Below are 21236 nucleotides of genomic sequence, written 5' to 3'. Positions count from 1 at the left end.
AATAATTTGTGCCTAATAAGCTAGGAAAGAAATCCTTGCAATTTAATCTTCTAATATCTTAATGTTTGTGTGTAGGGGTTGGTGGATTTTTTTAAGGCATAATGTCAAAGTGAGAAGTTGGGCATTCTTGATTGTTGGTTACACCTATGAGCACCCGTCTACCAATTAAATAGGCCTGTTTGGCTATATTTATGCTGTTGTCTGTTTATGCTTAAATCTCCCTGACATGTATAAAGTCATAGTTGCAGAACACAATAAAAATAAACCTCTTTGAAGGGTTGCAGTGTTATCTACTGCTATTGTGGAAACACTATATGTTTCCATAAATTATTTTGCTACACTGTCATGTTCTTATTTTTCAGTTAGTACACTATTGTTATATGATTAATTCCTTGTGATGACTGTTACATTTTGCAAGTCATAATGAAAAAGTTAAATGGAGCTTAGAGCTCGTGCTTCTTTTCATCAGGACTTGTTGGCAATTGCAATGCTGTCAAACACCCATCTTGCTGATTTGTACTGTGCTTGTCTCCTTCCATAAAAGGCTGTGGTATTTAGATTGAGAGTTCTTAAAGATACAGTAGCAATTTCAGAAAATACCAAAAAAATAGTAGAAATTCAATTTTTTGCTGTTTGGAAAGTCTAGCACAAAAGCATTTACATGCATGTAGAAGTTACCTATCTCTTCCAAGCTTCCATAGAGCAAACACATCTTAGCGTGCGTGTAGGATACATACTGCATCATTCACAGTTCAGCAAAATTCCTTTCTCTTTGAGCTAACTGCAGTAATAATTTTGTAGGGGAGGGGACAAAACAAATCTCTTCCAAACTTCAGCTAGCTCAAAATTGGCAATTTAAAAACTGGCTTAGAACAGCCAGTGCTCTCAGGGACTTTGCGTAATCTTCAGCATTCAGCTACCACTTTTTAAAAATGCTATATATTTTTGCAAAGTCCAGATAGCATTCAGCACATTATCTGCTCATCCATTTTCTAAAAAACACATACCTCATGCAAACATGATAAACCGCAAGGGTATTGTATGCAAATTTGAAGCTTTGCGCTTCCATCAAACTTCTTTGGTGTTTGCATTGCTGGGTGAGCCCCAGAATAGAGCTGGCATCAGTTCTGATGGAAAAAACATTTCTTGACATTAAACTAATATACCAGTGACAATGAATGTCATTACTGATAACTGAGTAAACTATTATGAGTATTGCTTGTAGGGATGAAAGCACATTTTCTGTACTTTTTAGATAAAACTGAAACCTACCCAATATGAAGTTGAGTTCACAATGGCCACATTAGTTCCAGCAAAGCTGCTTTTGCTTGCAGAAGTTATGAAAGACATCTCTTAGGATTTTTTAAAAGTTCAGCAGTTTGTTTTGTTTTTAACTAAAAAATAATTAAACATCATGGCAACACTGATTTGAACGTGAGCAAATTAAGCATATAGCCAAGTTTTTCTTACGTGCGTCACTGTTAAAAAAGCTTTTCTGCCTTTCTCAGGATTTTAAGCTAGTACAAACTGCACCAAATACAATTCTTTCATAAACATAAAACCTGTAGGTGTAATTTTAAGTTCAGCCATCCTGTTTCCACCATTGTACTTCATATAGGGAAGGGTTGTTGCCTTGCACTTGGATCATTAAAGGGACAGTTAGAAATCTTGTCAAGTATCGGCACCCTACAAATTAAGCATTTAATTGAGGGGCCTATTTCTCTCTCCTTAGAGAGAATCTAGGTTCCTTATTTAGATAATCTAATTCTCTAGAAGAACATACCTGCCACCACTGACCTTATGCAGCCCCTGGGATTCCACTTCAGGCACTTACATTGCATTTCAGGAAGTCAGATGATATGAATAGTCTCTTTTATTCCCTGACCTAAAGTAAAAAAAAAGCCCTGGTTATAGGGTACAAAGCTGAAAATATATTTCTAAACTTTTATGCAAGTGTTTTTACCCAAAAAACATGCTGCAGGCATATCTATGAACAAAACCCAAGGACAGAGATAATGTTTTGTGTATCCACTTTTTTGATTTAAACTGCATGTATGAGAAAATTATTAACTATTCTAAATTTTTACTTTTTTTTGAGTATTGTGGTTTCTGATAGCTCTATTTTGATAGAGCTTAGTTTTTCTTACAGTCTTGCAAATAATCTTACTAAAACCTGTTAAAAATGTTTAATACTACATATCATTGTTCGACTACTTTCATTCTAGTAAAAACACTGCATTCTATGAACATGAATCTAATTTCTATGTCCCTTTTGAATTAAGGAAATACACCATGTTTCTGGGTGGTTTTCACCTTGATTTGTCCTTCCTGTTTGTTCAGACAAACAGTGTGTAATGTTCATGGTCCTGAAAGCTGAGTGTTCTTATTCTGTGTTTAAACATAGCTCTCCAGATGGGGATTGGTATGGTGAGGCAGTATCTTGCACAAATGCAGATCTCTCTTTTTCTGTTTCTTTTTCTATTTCTTTTTGAAATGTGCTCAAGTTTTCAAAGAAAGCAAATCCATTAAAAACAAAATGAGGTTTAATGTTGTGTCACAACAGGTGTTAGTTTTAGATATTTAATTTAAGCAGCTGTCATGTTCTTCTGCCTTAGAATCACTTCCATTTGGAAAATTTCAAATTTTCAATGTGATGATTCTAGCATCATTTCATACAGCTTAACATTTTCAATGGCTAATCTAGATGATACACATACCAGTGAATATTAGGTGAAGAGCAAATTGTTAAAGTTAAGTTCCTAATGCCTTGTTTAGACTCGTAAATGTGACCAATTGTTTCAAAAGTGTTGAGTGTTTGGCAGCTGATGTTAAACTGGAAGGTCTGAGATTATCTAGCTGCAGAATTTTCTTACTCTTCAGATTAATGTAATTGTCCAAACACTGATCTATAAGCCAGGCTTTACCAGTTTGTTTTTACTGAGGCTATGCTGGAACACAACAGTTTCATGGTTTTTAATGCAGTGGATTGATTGCCTGGGACTGATTAAGATATCACACACAACCAGGTATTTGTGTTTGAGAACCATACTGGGGATATCTCTGATTGGGGAAAGCGGTCTATGGCCGTGCTTTTAACTTCAGGATCACAACCTTTGAATAAATAGTATAGGAGCTGCACAGATTAGCCATTCAAAGTAATCAATTAGTGCGAAGTTTGTAGGTCTTACCATGCAAATGTTTTTATGACTTCATATGATATAAGACTTTCCTGCTGCTATTTAAATTTTCTTGAGTTATACAGCTCATTCTACCAATACAATACAAAATCAGAGTTAGAAAAATTCAACAAAATATTTCACAACCGTGATAGTAAAGGAGTGAGTATATGATGGGTATCTTATCTCACCTTGTTCTCTGAGTTAAAATGAATGTGTTCTCACCTAAGATTCATCCAGAGGTACATTTGCTGTATGTGCTGATGTATTTGCATTTAAGTACTCAAGACTGTATAGATATTTCTAGATGTGGGGCAAGGGTGTGAGAAACTCAAAACTTGAATAACAACTTCCCTTTCAAATTTCTAAATGTCCCTTTGAATATTTCATTGAAGCTATTCATATGCACATTTTCTTGATTTGCCACATAAGTCAAGATTGCCAAGACTTTAATCATCTACGTAGTCTGGTGTCTGGTTGTTTCCAGGTGATGAATACGCATTCTTGAGTTGAAGTACTCCAGTATTGGGATTTTTTGTTCATTTTTAAATGCTTATGTAGCTGGGAAGTGGGTGTGTCTTCACCACAGGATCTGTTCTTGGTCCATTTTAGGCTCAATTTAGTTATGTAACTGATGGTGTCATTTTAACTTCAAACACTTTGCTGTCAGGTTGACCATTCACAGATGTCTACCAGACATCTTTAGTTCATCTTTACCACTAATGACACTGCAAAGTAACCAAGCAATTTTGTGTGTCGACTTTAAGTCTTCCTCCTTGCTTTTTTATAGAGCTAAAATTGTAGTTCCAATAGGTTTTCATATTTAGTTCCTCATTTACACTAGTTATGGTTTCAGCAAGGGGCTTATGATTATAGTATTTCCTCAATAAAATGAGAATGACTTGAAATTTAGATCTTAGTAGAGGTATTTTAGAATATGTATGTAGGAATTGTTATTACTGCTAGCATTAAGGATGAATGCTATATTCAGGTACTTTTTAAAGTGTAGATAGATACTTTATTACTAAATCACCTGTTGCATTCTAGTCTTAAAGCGCGCTTTTATTCAGGGGTCAGGTTTAAGGTGAAAAAAATGGAATTTGGTAATATTTTAGTTGGGGAAGCAGTTTTAAAAAAGGCTTTTTTAATTTAGCTTTTAACAAACCCAGTTAATTCATCAAGGTCAAAGTTGCAGTCCTTCTTGCAGCCGAGTAAGACCATACTTGAAATGACTATAAGCTTTATGACTTTTTTCTTCAGCTCCCATCTCATGGTGCTACATTTCTTTAGACTATGAAGAGACATGTAAAGATCATTCTTTAAAGATACCATTTATAGATTTTGATACCTATGTTAGCATTTTAATTTTTTACTTCAAGTAGTCCCACAAATCAGTAGTTTAAAGCATGTTTCCAAAATTCAAAGGTGTCAAGCTTCTTAACTCTGAAGTAGCGTTTGTGGTACAAAATTATTCACCACTCAGTAGCTTTGGTCCTTGTATTTGCTTTATGCATAAGTGAAAATATATAAGCTTAGAGATGTGACTGCAGTTTCTGCAAATGTTCAGACAGGATAATCTTTGCATAAATTGCATGGGTATATATAGAAGTCCTAAGCAGAATGTGCCAAAAAAACCTATTTGTTCATGAGTTTAGTACTGAAACTTGCTCTTCAGAGAAAACTGCCCTTCTCCCATTCGTGCATATTCAGATGCGTGGCTTGGGGACTACTTCTCAAATGCGTCTCTTTGGGTGTACTTTGCATGACATTGTCAAAAGCTCCTTCTAGCACTTGTATTCTATGGGAAGGATACTTTGTGCTTTTCCTATTCCTAAAATAACTACCATCTTCTGTAAACTTTCCTTCATAGATGATTTTTTTACCTAACCATATCACTCAGTCTGCAGTTGTGATTCTAATATGGGAAAGATAGATCAAGCAGGAGTCAAACATTTAGACAGTTAAAAGTAAAAAACTAGTCTGAGAATTTGTTGAGTTTGGGAGAAATTAACTATTAGCTCTGTGGGGAAAAAAGCTAGCATTATGTTGTGACACTCCACTGAGATACAGACCTTCTGACACAACAAGAGTTCACTTGCTTCTTAGCACAGGACTCATGAGCCACAGAGCTGAAGGAAATGGAAAATATTTAACAGGAATTCAACCTTGACAATTCTGGAGTCAGGATGATAGAAAGTGTGTATTAGCATACATACTTAGGTATCAGTGCCTTTGCACTACTGATTATCTTTAGTTTTATTATTTCAACATTGTTGATAAGCAGTTATCTTCCAAAACAATCAGAAATTGTCTTTAAGACAACATGGAAATGGTTCTAATTTTTGGGACTACTTCCATGTTGTTTTAAAAGTAGGTCCAGGTTGTTTTAGAAGATAACTGCTTATCAGTTTTGTTGAAATAATGAAACTAAAGCTAATCCTAATTCTTGGGACTGTTTTCACAAGCATGGAGATCTGGAACAATCATGGTCTGTGATAGTGCTTTTTGTGCTTGTCCTAAAAATCGACCAAAAGCGTAATGGAAGTTTTCTGATTTAGTAGCCCCCACTGTGGTGGAATTGTCCAGTTTTAACAGACCTTTCTAGAAAATACTGGCTGCTATTATTGAAATACTTTTAAGTTCTGCTTTGAAATTAAAGCTTCCTATTAGCATAGGTGATAACTGTTCTCTTGAAAGATATGATGTACATATTTGTGGAGCTCAAAGCAGTGTTATAGCATTAGAAAGCTGAGCTGCACTAAGATTTAGAATGAACCTTGTACCCAAAGAATTACTTACTCCTTTAGAGACAGTTAAATTTCAAGTAGTGTTGCTTTATAGCATGCAATTCATCGGTGTCATTTGGAATAGAGATGAAAATTTTGAGGCACTGATTACCAAGATAGTACCCAAACTCACAATTGGGTAGTGTGATGTGTGGGCAGTGGGATAGCAGAATGCAATTCCCATATTTAAATTCTGCTGCACTGCAGTGTATTCACAATATTTCTATATTGTGTGGTATCTGCCCATTGTATGTTTCCACTGCCCAAAATTAAGTAGTGCAATTCAAGGAAACAAACCACAAACTTTCTAAAAAGGATGGGAAAAACTTATTTTTCCTTCTCATTCTAGCAGATCAAGACCTTCTGCTTTAGATACACAGAACTTTAAAAATAGAATGATGCAGGGGTGAAGTTAGAATCATTGCACCATGAATGCACCCCGTAGAGCAGGTTACAAATAAGTTGCAAGCTCATGTTCCGTGTTTTATTTTTCCATTCCTCTGTAAGATCTAGGATCCAGTAGCCCAGTTGTAGGGATTAACCATGGCTGAGCCCACAGTGTCATTAACTCTGTAATAAGGATCATTTCCCAGACAGTCATGTGTTACCTCAGCACATGTGTATGTAGCAGTGTTAAAATAAATAAGAAAATTTGTAATGAGCCTGTTACAAAGATGAAACACCATATACAGTTCAGTCTGGTTTTTACCAATACTAGTTCTTTTCCCTTATCAGCTACAAAAGTAGCAAAGCATGTTTTGTCTTCACTCAGTGTTGGTTTTTGCAAGAGCACTGACTACCTACCAACTAGAGCTGTAAACTGAATTTAAGACTTCATTAACACTCTGATGAGATACCTTCTGAGTGCTAGGGGACAGTAGGGAACAGATCCAGCTTCTTCTATAGAAAGCAAGTTTGCTGTGGTAAGCAGGTTCTTTTCATTGTGCTGTTGAGAAACAAACCTGTAAGGGCATGGAAGCAGATTAGTCACTTCAGTTTCTTTTGGTGGTTCTCAGGGCAACTAAACTGAACAAAAGCCAGCCAGTCCCAAAATTAAGGTTACTGTGAACTAAAATAGTGATGGTGACTTGTTGGCACTCAAACCAGGTTGAAGACTGCCTCATGAAGTGTCAGTGGCATTTGGTCTGGGATATGGCAGGAGACAAGAGAAACCCACCTTTTTATTTTTTTAACAGATTGCTAACCCAAGAGGAGCCCATTATTCATAATAGTTCTTTGACATAGAGGTGGGAAAAAAAGGCTTCTTCCTCTTCATCCCAACATTGACTAAACTTTTTAAGACATGAAACTCTGGTTTCATCATGGCAAAGCTGATCAGAAGTCATAGTGTGTGATTGATAGAAAACTTCTGGTCCAAAGCTTAATTTTTTTACTCCTCCAGTGTAAGAATACCTGTTTGCTGAGGGTTGTAGTTTGAAATGAATCTATGGTTCTGCTGAACTGTCATGGAAAGTCACAGTGAATGTGGGATATACCTTCTGTCCCTATTATATACATACTAATGCATGGCTGCATCTTTAGGGAATTTCATTAGTCCTGGGGTGTATATGATGTATTTCATCCTACTCTGCTGAATTACTAGAGTGAAGACCACAGTAAAATTAAGGCACAATTGTAGGATTTAAGTGCAGTACAGTCTAGCCAGAAGCCTTGAAAGTAGAAGAGATTGTAGTTTTACACAAACTGTTTTCAGTTTCTAAAAGGTATCCCAGAAAGACCAAAGAATTTAGGAGTCATCTTTTTTCTGTGTCTGTAACTTGGGTGTATTGGAAAACATGGGAGAAAATGTCTTGGGTAAAACAAAATCAGTGAAAACATACTCAGTTCATTCAATAACTTTTATTACTGTCAGTGAAAGTTTTTGTAAAGACAGTATGGTAACTTCCTAATAATCATACATAAAAGAAATTGTTCTCTATGAGGCTGATAATCTATTAGTAAGATTTGTGACATTTTCTTTTTGTAGTTTAGCTTTAATTTTCCACCCTTTAACCGTTAAGGACTGACCATTTGTAACTCAAATATTTGCATACAAAGGCCCTGAAGCCAGCAAGCGTGCCCTCTGGCAGGAGCTGGTGGCCAAGCACCAAGGAAATGCTGTCTGTTATGTGACATGACTGTCCTTGTCCTGTAGTTCCTCACCTTCCTCACTATTTTATTTGTGCATGAAATGAAATTGAACTCTTACAGACATTAGTCTCCTTCCATTAATCAGCTTTTGCATAACTGTGCTGTGGATCACTAGAACTGATTCAAGCAGTTTTGAAGGAAACAGGCATTCACAGGCTGTCAAATGCATACACAGCATTTGTTCACGCTGCATCACACAGAGTTCTTCACACTGCATCTCTAGTTTATATTTGGATGCTGTTAAAATTACAGTTAATAAAATTAGATCTTACTTTGTATTATTGTCCATCTTCAGAGTGTCTGAGTGGGCAGCTGTTAGAAGGAACTTGTGTTTTCCTTTCAAGTTTTTTGTTAAAAACTACAGAATTTGTATACCAATACTAAGGCTTTTGTTTTCTTTTAGGATCGAAATAGAATGTATGACAGTCTGAATATGCACTCTTTGGAAAACTCCCTTATTGACATTATGAGAGCAGAGCATGATCCACTTAAAGGTATGTTACTATGCTAAGTAAAGAAAAAAGGGTCATCCATTCTGCATATTTGAATGAATACTGATTGGTAATTTAGATTCTAAGTTCATATCAAAGTGGAAAATGAGCTACTTTTTCACTCAGGTGAAAAGTCAATCTTAAGCTGTCTTACTGCAAACATTGTTTCACAATCCCTTTAAACAAACCACTCCAAGTGTTGCCACGTAGTTTTCCCTTTCTCTACAGTGAAAGCTGAAAAGAAACCTAAGTTAATTGATAAAATCAGGATTTGTCCTTTAAAATATTTTTTTAAATCTACTGGAGCGTACTAATGCATCCAAATCTGGAGAAGTCCAGAAATACAGTTGGCTTTAGAATGCTGGTTCCTCTTACAGCCCTGAGCTCTATGAAGTCATTTGGCCACAGCAGTGAGCATATAGCTACTATGTGTGGGCTTCCATTTTAACTCCTCTTTTCACTGTACATTAACTCACTCTTCTGTTCTTCCATACTTTCCCAGGTAGCATTTACTATTGAACATTGGGGCAGGGAACACAAACATTTTCACTTGGGCTGATCAGATGTTACTTCATTTGTGGTGTTCTAATTAGATTAACACAATTTAATTTTAAAATTATCCAAGACTTTAGGCTTGCTTTGTAGAAATTAAATCTCTATATCGAAGAAATAGAAAAAATGAAACAATTTTTTTTGCAGCATTATTTACTCCCATCCATTCTCCATTTCTAGAGGGTTCTATACTTACTGTATATTGCATTAGCACAGAAAGGCCTGTTGTTCTCCTAATTTGAAGGCACCTTGCTAGTCTGCTCATGATTCTTTTAAGGTCTGTGCAATTACTTGGAAGACCTGTAGCATTCAGATAGCATTTAATGGTATTTTAAGATTTAAAATAGTTAGCCAAAAGTTTGGAATTTTTCCCCAAGCTGAAAATCTCTACAAAGCATCTGAAAGTATGTAGCATTTACTTAAACTGTGTAATTTTCCTCGACTTTAAAGTTTTCTTAAGTGTTTTTAAATCTGATCTCTTCTTTGTTATGGCCCAGAGAGAATTAATTCCATTTTATCAATTTTATTCGAGTCCATTACTAAACTCAGTTTCTGTCTATTCTACACGTTTGTAAAACATTAGGTAAAACAAAAGGTTTGAAACCTGTAAACAGCTAGCCCAGTAGTGACTGTTGTGTGCTAAAATCATGCATACCTCTTCAAGGCTGAGGTGACCAGGTTTATCATTCCTCTTACAGAGGATTCGTGCTTCTAATTGCCACACTCAGGTGGTTACTACTTCTTTCCTTGTCTGAAAGCTGCTGTTAGGCTTAAAGCTAGAGAGTGCAGATCTGCTACTGCAATATAGTGCCATTGGCACCTCTCACATTCCTGAAGATGAAAATCACTGTTTCTTCCTTCTGTACATGCTGACACGACAAATGGAATTCGTTGCTTGGTTTCCCCTGCCATCTCACTGTTTTAATTTTATCTCTGTAATGCAGAAGAGATTTCAGAGGCACGGTGAGCACAGAAGATATTAATTTTTATTTTTAGTCGTCTCTTTGTATTTCATTATGTTACAATAGATTAAAAAAATATATTTCCAATAATAATTTTCCAAGGAGAGTAAGAGAAGAAAAAGCTTTAAGACTTGAAAGTTAATTCAGTTCATACGTAGATACCTTGAAAAACTCAGTAGTTTCCATCTGTGCTTTCTAGGGACATGAGAATATGGTGTCAGTCTACAGTTAAGACATTTTTTTTAACAGTTAAACAGCTATGTTCTTGCAGTGAAAATTCTGCTAAGTTTTATGTTTGAACTAAAACAGATGGAAGCCATAGATAGTGATGAACTCAAAGGAAATCCATTTTTCTGTTTGAGTGCCAGAGAACAATGCACATGCCAACTGAATTTAAATAGAGTAATTGTGTGCTGCTATTCAAGTTGATGGATAAGATATTTTTTTCTCCGTGGATGTGATTTCAGCTGAAACCGCTATGTTATTAACAATAAGGCATGAGAAATGTTCCTTACAGACTGAAAATTGTAGTAGGAGACCTTGTGGTGTATTGGCCTTGTAGTTCTTCTCTACTGTCTTCTGAATTTTTTTCACCATTAATGGGAATTTCTGTAATTTCTGAGAAACTTTAACTTCTTTTTTTTTTTTCTCTTCTCTGCCAGATATGAAACTGTAATTTGGTTATATCAGTCTCTCTGGCTTTTCACCACAGAAAATCTTAATATTTACTTAAAACTCCATCATAGTTGCTTGCAGAATGCACAGGATTAAGAATATTATTTGTTGCTCTTATTAATATACAACATATTTTGTTGCAACTAAAGAGTATTTTGTAGCTAGGGAATATTTTTATGACAAGTTTTCAAGTAAGTATAAGCACACTAAAACAATGCATCTTTTATATCTGATCACAGCAGTAAAATGAAAGTCCGTGGAATTTTAAGCACGTGTTTCAGATTTAGCTGCTTACAATATCTGGACTATGACTAAGCATCTTGTCTCAAATTTTGCACAATGCAGAACAGACAGTCTGTGTACTAGCTCATAGCTTCAAGTTTTGCATGTCAAGATCCATTTTAGGAGCAAGTCAAATTTCACCACTTTTGCTTTCATGAAGTTGAAAAAAAAATTATTTTAAATATGATTCACTGAAAGCTAAGTTTATGCCTGCCAGAAAATTGTTTATAGATGACTAGTTTTGGCTTTGCTTAGACAAAGCTTTGTCATTACAACACGTGATCAAAAGAAAAGTAATTTTTAGATTTCAATAAGATGCTTTCAAGGTGGAGCAATAGGGAGAAGATGTTTGGCTTCACTAGTCATTGCAACAGAAATACTGATCATATTAAAACTAATCTTTCCCATGCATAATTTCCCTTTCTAGAAATGCATTTCATAACAAGACCTTAAGTAATGTTTAAGATTATCCCATCCATTCAATTCCAGTCAAATAAAGGCTGAAGTTAAATTAATTCATTTTTATATCATTGGTCTTAAATACCCTTTTTATTCTTCTAATAGTTCTTAAAACAATTGAGAGAAAAGTTAAAATACTGATAGCCTGACACATAGAGGTATTGCTAGTATAACTCTTCAGACATACCACTTGTGTACCTGGTTTTCTTTTTTTCACTTCTGCTCCCCCAAATATCAAGGTATTTTGCTGTCAAGAAGCAGGAAAGACAGTGCATTTGGGCTGAAAAAGATTATGGAGAAAGCTTAGAAGCAGTTGTTACATTTTCTATGCAATATATATTAGTATTGAGGAGACTGATTTAATGGGATTCATTACCTGCTGTTTTAAACATCTTTCTAGTAAAGATTGTGGCACAAAGAGCATTGTCTTTCTTTCAAAGGCATTTGTTCTATATTTTGTGTTATGAAACTCTAAAGTTTAAAGCTGCACAGTTTCTTCCTAGAGTAATTCAAATTGTGCCAAGAAAAGAATTTCTGAGGCTGGAAAAAAATATCCAGCCAGGGAGGGAATTCCAGAGGGAAATATCCTCTCCCTTGTCACATAAAAGGCTTTGAAATCTTACATACACATTGTTACTTCTTTCTTTCTTAGAAACTTTTTCTGATAAAAGAATATATTTGAGACTTGATAAACTGATTTGTCTGAATACATGGATTATCAGAGACAGCCCATTTGGCCTCGTTGTGACTTGCACAGTTCATAGGCAAGCACTGGGAAATGCACTCTCTGGGCTTTCTGTAACTAGGTGTTGGCCAAACATGGGTTTATGCTGTTGTCTTAACTACACTGGTTCCAAAACCGTGCTTTCTGAAACTGCTGTCATCCTCAGCCATTCTCTCTTACTGGGAAAAGATTGACTTGAAAGCTTTTCTACTCAGGAGATCTCCTGAAAAAAAGGGAAAAGGATAAGGAGTTTTTCATTCTCAGTCTCTTCATACAACAAACTAAGACTTTTTTTAAAAAAGGGGAGAGTAGATGTGAAGTATTGAACTTGTGAATCTGTGAGTCAGCAATGTTTTAATATATGGGGATTCCTCCAACAGTTCAGTTAAATAGGAATAAAAAGTATGCATTTCTAAAAGTAGATTTGAATTTGCCTTAAAATAAAAAGTGGGTATGCCAAGAAGAAGATTACAAAAATTTTAATTTTCTTTGCCCCTATCATAAACATGAGATTACAGAAATGCTAAAACTAAGTTCATTACTCTTTCCTCATGTTTGGATTAGCAAGACTCTTAATTGGATTCAGTGGCTGTAATGGCCCACCAAAACTTACTTGAAGCTTTTACTTTTTTTTTCTGTCCTCACAGAAGAATGCATTGCAAAATATGTGTGAGGCAGGCAGTTCTGTTAATATTAATTACATTTAGGTAAGGAAGAGGAGGCTAGATTTGCTAGAACTCTGGTTGAATAAGAAGTGTCAGGCATATCTACTGCTTCTTGGCAATGCTAGTTTCAATTTAGCTATGATACATGAGAATTATTAATTAGCAGTAGCATTGTGAAAGTTGCAAGTTCAGGTTTGCACAGAGAGTTTCTGTAACATGATGATCTTTCTGATACAGAATGGTAATATTAGGCACTTGGTTTGTTCCAGATAGTAGGAGGTTACAAATTTTGGATCTGTAGACAAGTTCTGTAGAGAGGTAGTAAATTAATTTCATAACACTTTTTCAGGAATGCACTAAGTCTATTATTTAAATATTAGATATTTGCTAACTAATTGGTTGCTGACTTTAAACTATTCAATCATCTTTATTATTAAAAGTACTTTTTTAAGCAGGTGGAGGCCACTGGAATTGCTAGAAGACCATTGAATGGTTTATACAGTTCTAGATTACTGACATTGAAGCAGCATGGGATTAGATAGGATTTGTGCCCTGTTCTTAAAATGGTATCTTTTTTTTTAATGCATCAAACAACATACAGTGAAAATAGCCAGCTAGAAAGATGTATGTGATAGAAGCAAAGTAAATTATTACAAGATGGTGCTCTCATCTTCTGTATTCTACATACTGATATTTTAAGTGAGGTTTAATATAGTAAATGTCCATTTAACTAGAATAACCTGTTCAAAAATGCTGTGGTCTGAGCTCTCTATAAAACTGATCTTGAACCCAATTCCACATGTGAAATGTTCTGAATTTATGTATGTCATGAAATTCAGGTGGACAGCCTAGAAAACAGATTATTTCAACAGATTAAGCTGAGAAATTGGAACCTAAACTAATATTATAAATAAGTAGCAATGATTGCATTTTGGAAAAGTAAGTGAACATTCTATGTTTTATGTTTAAAATGTCCCTTAAGTTGTATGTCCAAGTGCTAGACCGCTAGACCAGGTAACAAATACAGGGGTTTAGTTCACAAGAATGCAGTAAAGTGTGGTTTCATTGAAATAACCATGTAAATAAAACTTATAAGTATCAATACAGCAGTGTACTGAATATTGTGTTGTTTTCCTTTCTAACCTTGAAATCATTCATTATCTGAGTTAGCAAATTCATCTCCTCAACAATGAAATGGGGTTTTGGGCTGCAGTGGTGGGCCCAGCTGCCTGGTGCAGTCCTTTGCTTCCACTCAGTGATAAGTCCTTCATTATTTCATCTGGGTATATGTGTTTCAAATGCAGCTTATTTGTGAAGCTATAAAGGAAAAAAACACAAAAGAATGCAAAAGCAGAATTACATAAACCTAGAATTTACTATTTTTTAGAAGTTTTCCTCCCCAGATGTTGACGCTAGTGAGCTTTTCTCCTACTAGGCCTTCAACCTGACTTCTGTTTATGAAATAATTGCAAGAAAAAAACCCTATCCTTTGTCTCTCTTGCTACATAGGAAAAGAGAATAAATTCAGACAGGGAGAAAGACTGTCACCACAGAGTCAAGCAAGTTTGAGATAATGTCTCACAATTTCATTTGTTATTGTCGATAAATACAGCATTCTGATTTGCAAATAATACTGTTGCAAATGTTTCTATAGCAATGTATATAAACATGATATGACAGTGATCTTGCAAAATTCTTGCTGTTAGACAAATGAATGTTAGCTTTGATAGAGCAAAAACCTAAGTATAGCAAAGTAACTTAAACACCAGGCTGAGCTGTGGCAGCTCCCAGACTGCAATTTAAAGGTGCCTTTTTCCTGATTCTTTGCCTATTTTACCAGCATGCATTGCTAGAAGGGTGGAATTTTTATAGTTCCAAGAAACATTAGATATAGTTGTAGATGTTCAGTATAACAGAAGAAATACATTAAAACTGGACACTTTGAAGACAAGAAACATAGAGACAGAGGCTCCTACGAAGGTTTTTGTGTTTAGTGTTTTGTTTAGCCTGCTCAAAGATTCTGTTGAAGTTAGAGAAGACAGCAGAGTCTTTCTGGGTGGAATTCATCTGCCCTTCTCCAGGAGCCTGCTCTAGCTTTTCAGTGCTTCCAAATTCAACAACAAACTGTTCTTACCTAATCTGCAGGTGTTCTGATACCATCCATTCTTACAATAATAAAATCTGTGGGACAACAAATACTTCATAGCTGTATAAAAATCTTTTTTTTCCACAATGCCTGTAAATAATAAGGCTGAACAAAATTTCCTAAATTATCTTAATCTTGCTATTTTGAAGTTTTAGATTTCAGAGTTTGCAATGTGTATATTTTCAAATTATTTTTTGGCAGAAAATTACTATGTTGGTTTCGTAAAGGAGTAGAGGAAAATCTAAACCCTATTATTTACAGATTTACAACTAAAATCTTTTTTATTTAACCCCAAAGGTGTCCCTCGGGACTCTGAACTACTTAAAGAAAGTTCTAGTCTTGCTGCTAAGCTCATGGGTTTTCCAGCAGTAGAGGACCAAACAGAGTATGATAAGAATTGCTAGACAGCCTTAACATATAGCTTGCTCATTTGGTTTTCTTTCTTTTCCCCCCCTGGGGTTTCTTTTTCTTGCTAGCCGTCTGCATATATATGACCATTTAAAAATGTGTGAGTTCTACATGCCCATTGCTTCCAGACTAGGTTCTTCTTTATGCCTCTACAAGCATTCCCATTTCCTTCAAAAGATTTAGATGTTTAAGTCACAGTATTCACATATATAAATAAAATGTTCTTCAGATTAAAAGCAAGCAAGTATATTTGAATAGCAAGATAGATGCAATGCAGTTTTTTGCACATTCAACCACAGTTTTTTCAAACACAGCAGTTATTGTAAATGTCTCTCTAGGTCAATGTGCACTACTGGTATATTTGCAGCTTCCTGTAAAAAGAAAAAGTCTCCTTTAATAAAAAGGAATTTGCAATTTGCAGTGAACAGACTCTTCAGCTGTGTATTTTAAACCATTCATTTAAGTACTGAAGTATAACATGCCACTGGTGTAGTAAAATGCAATTCTTGAAAAATTGTAATGTCAAGATATAAGGTTTACATGTAATTTTTATTCTGTCTAAAATGCTGAAAATTTTATCTATAATAGTCTTTAATTTTGTTGAATCTGTATATAAGCAACTGCTATAATGTTGCTAGACTTACTGAAAAATATTACATACCAGGGTTATATGAAATACACCAAGATGCAGTCATAAATCAGTTAATAAAATTTGCATGCCTTATTTCTTACTAACATGATTTTTCTTAAATTGCTTCAGTAGAGAAGCATTAAGTTGTAGAAATGCCACTCTGTTAAGCAAAGTGCATAGTGCAGTTATTCACAGTCACTGTGAAAGAGGAGACTAAAGCAGTCAGCACTATTTCTGGGTGTCATGAAACAAAAAGTGGCTTTATCCTATTGGAGCTGATCCCAAAGTACACTGCAGATCTTATGACCAGAGAATTAAGGTTAAGAAGTCTGTTCTTGTCAGCTTTAACTTGGGTCAAGGGTATTGTTGGTTAATGTGCTTGGAGTTAAATATTAGCTCTTTATTTCCCTTAGGCAAATTCTAAGCAGTGATTTTTCATTATTTTTTTAGCATAATAACTAAAACCTCTGCATTTGTTTTGTTCTTTGGTTTTTGTTTTCTTTTAAGGTCGCTTGAGTTATCCACATCCGGGGACTGACAATCTTCTGATGTTAAATGGTAAGTTCTAATCTTACAACAGTTTCTAATTATCTCTAGTTTAGCTTAAATCTGACTTGTTGGTATAAAATTATACTGTGCTATTCTGTTACTGAATTACTTGCCTCTGGTCTTCAACACTGATGGGACTGTTGCCATTTCTTGGAGTTGAATGGCAAGAGCTAATCTTGCAACAGGCTTTCATTATATCTAGCTTATTGGAAATCTGAAATGCTCATAATGATGCACTATTCTGTTTTGTTCTCAAGCAATCCAGGGGTATGTTTTCCAAAGAGCTGTAGGAAATCTATTATACTGAAACAGGAATTAGAAAACTAAGAAGACCAGAAACACATGTTTTTCTATATTGGGTAAATAAAGAGTGAACTAGACACTTAGCATTACACTCATGTGAAATAACATTTTATTTTTGCTGCGGTTTTTGAACGTGGCTTTTGTCAAGCATGTGTCTACCCATGAAATATGCTGAAGTTAGAGTTCATGTTCATGTTCCTCTCCCAGTAGGTCAGACTTCATGAACATCTGCTACTCAGTGAAGGCATGAACTTTAGCCTTTGTTCAAGGCTAAAGAAGGAAGCACAGCTTGGTAATCCATCTAAGTCAATAATAAATCAGGGGTTTTGCACACAAGTGTTTTCTGCATTGGGAAAAATTAGAGCTGTAGTGCCACAGCTTCTCTAGATTAGAAGACATGGAAGCTGATGTACACAAAGTACACACTTTTGTCATTCACTTGATGAGTCTAAGTGTTAACAGTAAAGATCTCTTAATTAAAAAATATGGCCAGAACACATTGGTTGCTGTTTGAAATTTTATGGAAGGTTGTTGTTTTTTTTAAATTGCCTTACCCATTCTGCATAGTCATTTACACTTGTGCTAATGGATAAAAAATGCAAGCAAATATCTATTTTTCCCTGCATAACACTGAGCAAATGTTTAAAATTGTTTAAAATTTTAAGGAAACTAAGATTAACCTTTGTGCCCAGTAAAGGAAAATACTGCACAATGGCCATTTGAAGAAGAAGATCCTTTGGTATTGAATAGGTAACTTTAAGATACTCCATTATCTTGAAAAGAAAAAACAGGTACTTAACTATAGAAATAAAATCAGTGTTTAGCCAACACTGTATTGATTCCTCTACACTGAATATCAATGTGCTTGATGTCACAACATTTTACTTTCTATATTTAACTGCAGCTTTAAGACCTGTTCTGCAAATTGGTTTGTTCAGGTGGTATATGTGCAATTGGCATTATCTGCTGCTGTACAAGGAAGTGTTAGATGGGAAGGTATGAAGAGAAACTGAAGTATTTCAGTGAGGTGGCTGTAAGAGATTAATACTTTAATTTGTTTAATTTTACTTAGAATGGTGAACTTCTCTTTTTAGAGTTTTGCATGCTAAAAAAGCACATGGGAACTATTGTTACTCTATGGAATATCTAGGAAAGAAGGGATTTTTTTGTTAGCATGAGCACTGGAGAAATACAGTGGTACCAGTCTATCCTAAAATCTTACCACAAAGCTAGAACATGCACTGAAAAATATCTTGCTTTTAATGCTTGTGTGGTTTCTCTTGTAGTTAGAGAGGTAGCACTTTGTGTGACTGCTGTCCTCTTTATAAGCTGCAATATTATTTTCAGCCTTCAGTAAGTGAGATAAAAATAACAGTTTAAGTATCTAAAAGGTGCTGCAACACATAATTTTTTTAATTATACCCTTTAGAATTGAGTTCAGAGCCGTGTTGTGTCTCTGCCACATAGCTGGAGTCTGATGTAGCTGTTGGTGCAGGCCAGGGCAGTCAGGAATGCTCTTCAGAGCCCCTGCAGGTTGGCATGTCTTAACTGCAGCTTCTTGCAGCTCAGGAACAGAAGCTCTGGAAACAGCTTTTGGGGAGCTCCAGCTGCTCAGACTCTGTGCAACCTTTCTTTCTTAGCAAGAATTGAGGGACTTCCTCCAAATGTGCAACAAGGAGAATTATGGTTTGAACACCTGTTGATGAACTTGTAAACTTCAATTTCCTTCTCCTCCTAAGTGTGTGCAAGCCAACATTTCCCTCTGTCCCCGTAACTGGTGCCTTGGGGGGAGATTTGGGAAAAGAAGAGCTGGTAATTCAAAGACTCCACATTTGTCCCTTAATTTCTTAGTAAGTACTGTAGTAACTATAAGGAGGAGCAGGAATACCAGACCTTCATGAAAGCAAATCACAAATATGTTTAAACACCCTCTGCCTGTTTATGTGGGCACTAATACTTAACACTGACCCTCTCTGGATTTTAGTGAGATTATTTTAGTGAACTGGTATCTCTGGGTTCCAGAAAGGTTCTAACATGACCCAGGTTGGAATTTTGCAGCTCTTTTTCGGCTAAGCACTTCTAGATAAAACTTTTTTGATGGTAGTTTTTTTCTTTGTAAATGATAGATTTTTTCCATCTCATTTAAAATGTACTTACTGAACTGTACCTAATATTAATATTTACAGTTTTCATTATTTAAATTAATGAAATGAACTAAAGGAAACCTGATTTATGTGTTTTAATAAATTATGTATAATTATGTATCTGTTTCAGCTTAAGCTGTAAAAAAAAGTAATGCATTTTTAATGACTGTTATCTCTCAAAAGTCAAAAAAAAAGATACTTTGGAATGGGTATACCTGACTGCAGCTTTCTCAGCTTAGAGAGAACATTTTTGAAGCAAGTAATAATGCAAGAGTCAAGTTTATTGGGATGTAGGGTGTTTTTCCCCATTATGGGGTTCCCCCCACTTTCTCTTGTTTTAAAGCATTGAAGTTTTTCTGTTGCTGTTGAAACATAATTCCCCATTTCATTCATTTAGCAAGGGTGTATTAGACTTCTTACAGATACTATAACTGGTTGTGCTTCTAAAGAAAGCACTTCAATCAGAAATTACTGAATTACTTCCATCAGAAATTACTAAACTTCCTTTACAGGAATTGCTAAATGAACTTCTGTAGTCTTATAGGTGTGCCAGCTTGAATGGTCATAATGATGTCTTTAAGCCTTAAAATCTATGAAGGTGTTATTTCTAAAGAAATTTAAATGGAATTTGGACACCCAAATCCAATAGAATGAAATGGGAATTAGGCATCTACCTCCTTTAGTCTAGACTCTTGGGAAATTATTGCTGTAACTGTTTATGGATTTCTTTAAATTACAGCTATTAATGAAAAAGGCTTCATTGTGTCTCTGTCACCATTTGATCGTTATGTCGCAATGTTAGTGACAAATCATATTTTATCTTTGTAGGAAGTTTGCCTGATAGTTTTTCCTGGTACACAACATAGTGTTTTTAATTCAGCTTCATCATTCAGCTGAGTTCTTGCAGTATGTGTATATTTGATCTCCGGTTGTGTATCTGAAATATGTGTCTGAAAAAAATGAAACCATACGTTTGGTATTAAGATACGTTTGGTATCTTGGCGGTAGCATTGCTCACATAATGTACAATTCTATTGTCTTGAGGTTAGATAAACATGCACAGCAAATGTATTTACTTATGTTTTAAATCTGTGACCTGATTTATGTTGCAGAAAGGGAGATTTTAATTTTTCTGATGGGTGTAAGCTGTATTAGCATGCAACTTCAGGGATATATAAAAAGAAGGTTTTAGCTAAAATCTTTGTTGTATATGCAGCACTCTTAATTTTGGAAGGTTCCAGTATTACTGGATTTAATTTTATTGGGCATCATTATACTTCTTGTATGTGTTGCCTAATTGATATTTTCTATAATGAAAGTGTCTTTCATGCATTCTCACTCATTTGAAATCTTTCCAAGTTACTGGCTAATTAAAATATCCAGCTTTATAAAATAAAAGGCAAATTTCTGTATGACTTGGTATTTGGACAAGTTAGGGAAAACAGTTTAATCTCTCCTTTTTTGTTGCTGTAAATCAATTATTTGCCTGCAGTGTCTGGCCTTTTTGGAAAAGAGCTGTCTTCCCTGCAATTTATGTATAAACATGTGCACTGATTATGTGTATGTTAAATACATCTGTATAGTCTTGATGTATAGGTAAACCTGTAATTAACTATATTTATACAGCTGCCATGCCCTGTAAGCGTGCCTGCTCTGTAAGGTGTAAAACATTATATGCGTATTATTTTAATAAATACAGAAAATCTGCATTTTTCTAGATGCAAAAGTAGCACTATACCCCTGCCCACACTATTTGCCCTCTAAATGAGCAAGACATGAATTTTAGGGAGGAAAGTTTGCCATACAAATAAAGTAAATGATGTGACAACATCAGGTACAGTTTTTCTCCCATTTTCCCTGATTTTGTTGTTTTGCTGAAGCAAGAAATACACAGATTACTTTGGTACATTGTTGCAATTTCTGTATATATAAAACACTGCACCATCTACTGTTTTAACTACATTGGGTTTTTTTTAACATTTTAGTAACTCTTTTTTGTTTTTCCTTAAAATTACTGCTTCCTTTTCTTGAATGCACAAAGAAAAAACTTCAGTCGTTCTGTAACAAAATATTTTTCTGCATATCAACTTGTCTTAATTATGAAAATGTAAGAAAATAGCTGAGCTGGTTTG

The 21236-nt window shown here is 35.0% G+C and overlaps 1 protein-coding gene across 2 annotated transcripts in view; it reads left to right on the top strand.

The window, feature by feature from the left end:
• The window catches only part of CPEB2 (cytoplasmic polyadenylation element binding protein 2), a 50759-nt gene that overhangs the window by 5539 nt on the left and 23984 nt on the right, over positions 1-21236 (top strand). For both annotated transcript variants that reach the window (XM_066548608.1, XM_066548610.1), the window contains exons 3-4: positions 8517-8607; positions 16616-16666. In XM_066548608.1, the coding sequence (XP_066404705.1) occupies positions 8517-8607; positions 16616-16666 (142 nt within the window). The remainder of the gene's footprint in view (positions 1-8516; positions 8608-16615; positions 16667-21236) is intronic.

This window comes from Molothrus aeneus, chromosome 4 (assembly GCF_037042795.1).
Source record: "Molothrus aeneus isolate 106 chromosome 4, BPBGC_Maene_1.0, whole genome shotgun sequence".
NCBI classification, from domain to species: domain Eukaryota; kingdom Metazoa; phylum Chordata; class Aves; order Passeriformes; family Icteridae; genus Molothrus; species Molothrus aeneus.
Note: the sequence above shows the minus strand (reverse complement) of the source record. Positions and strands in the feature narration are given on the sequence as shown.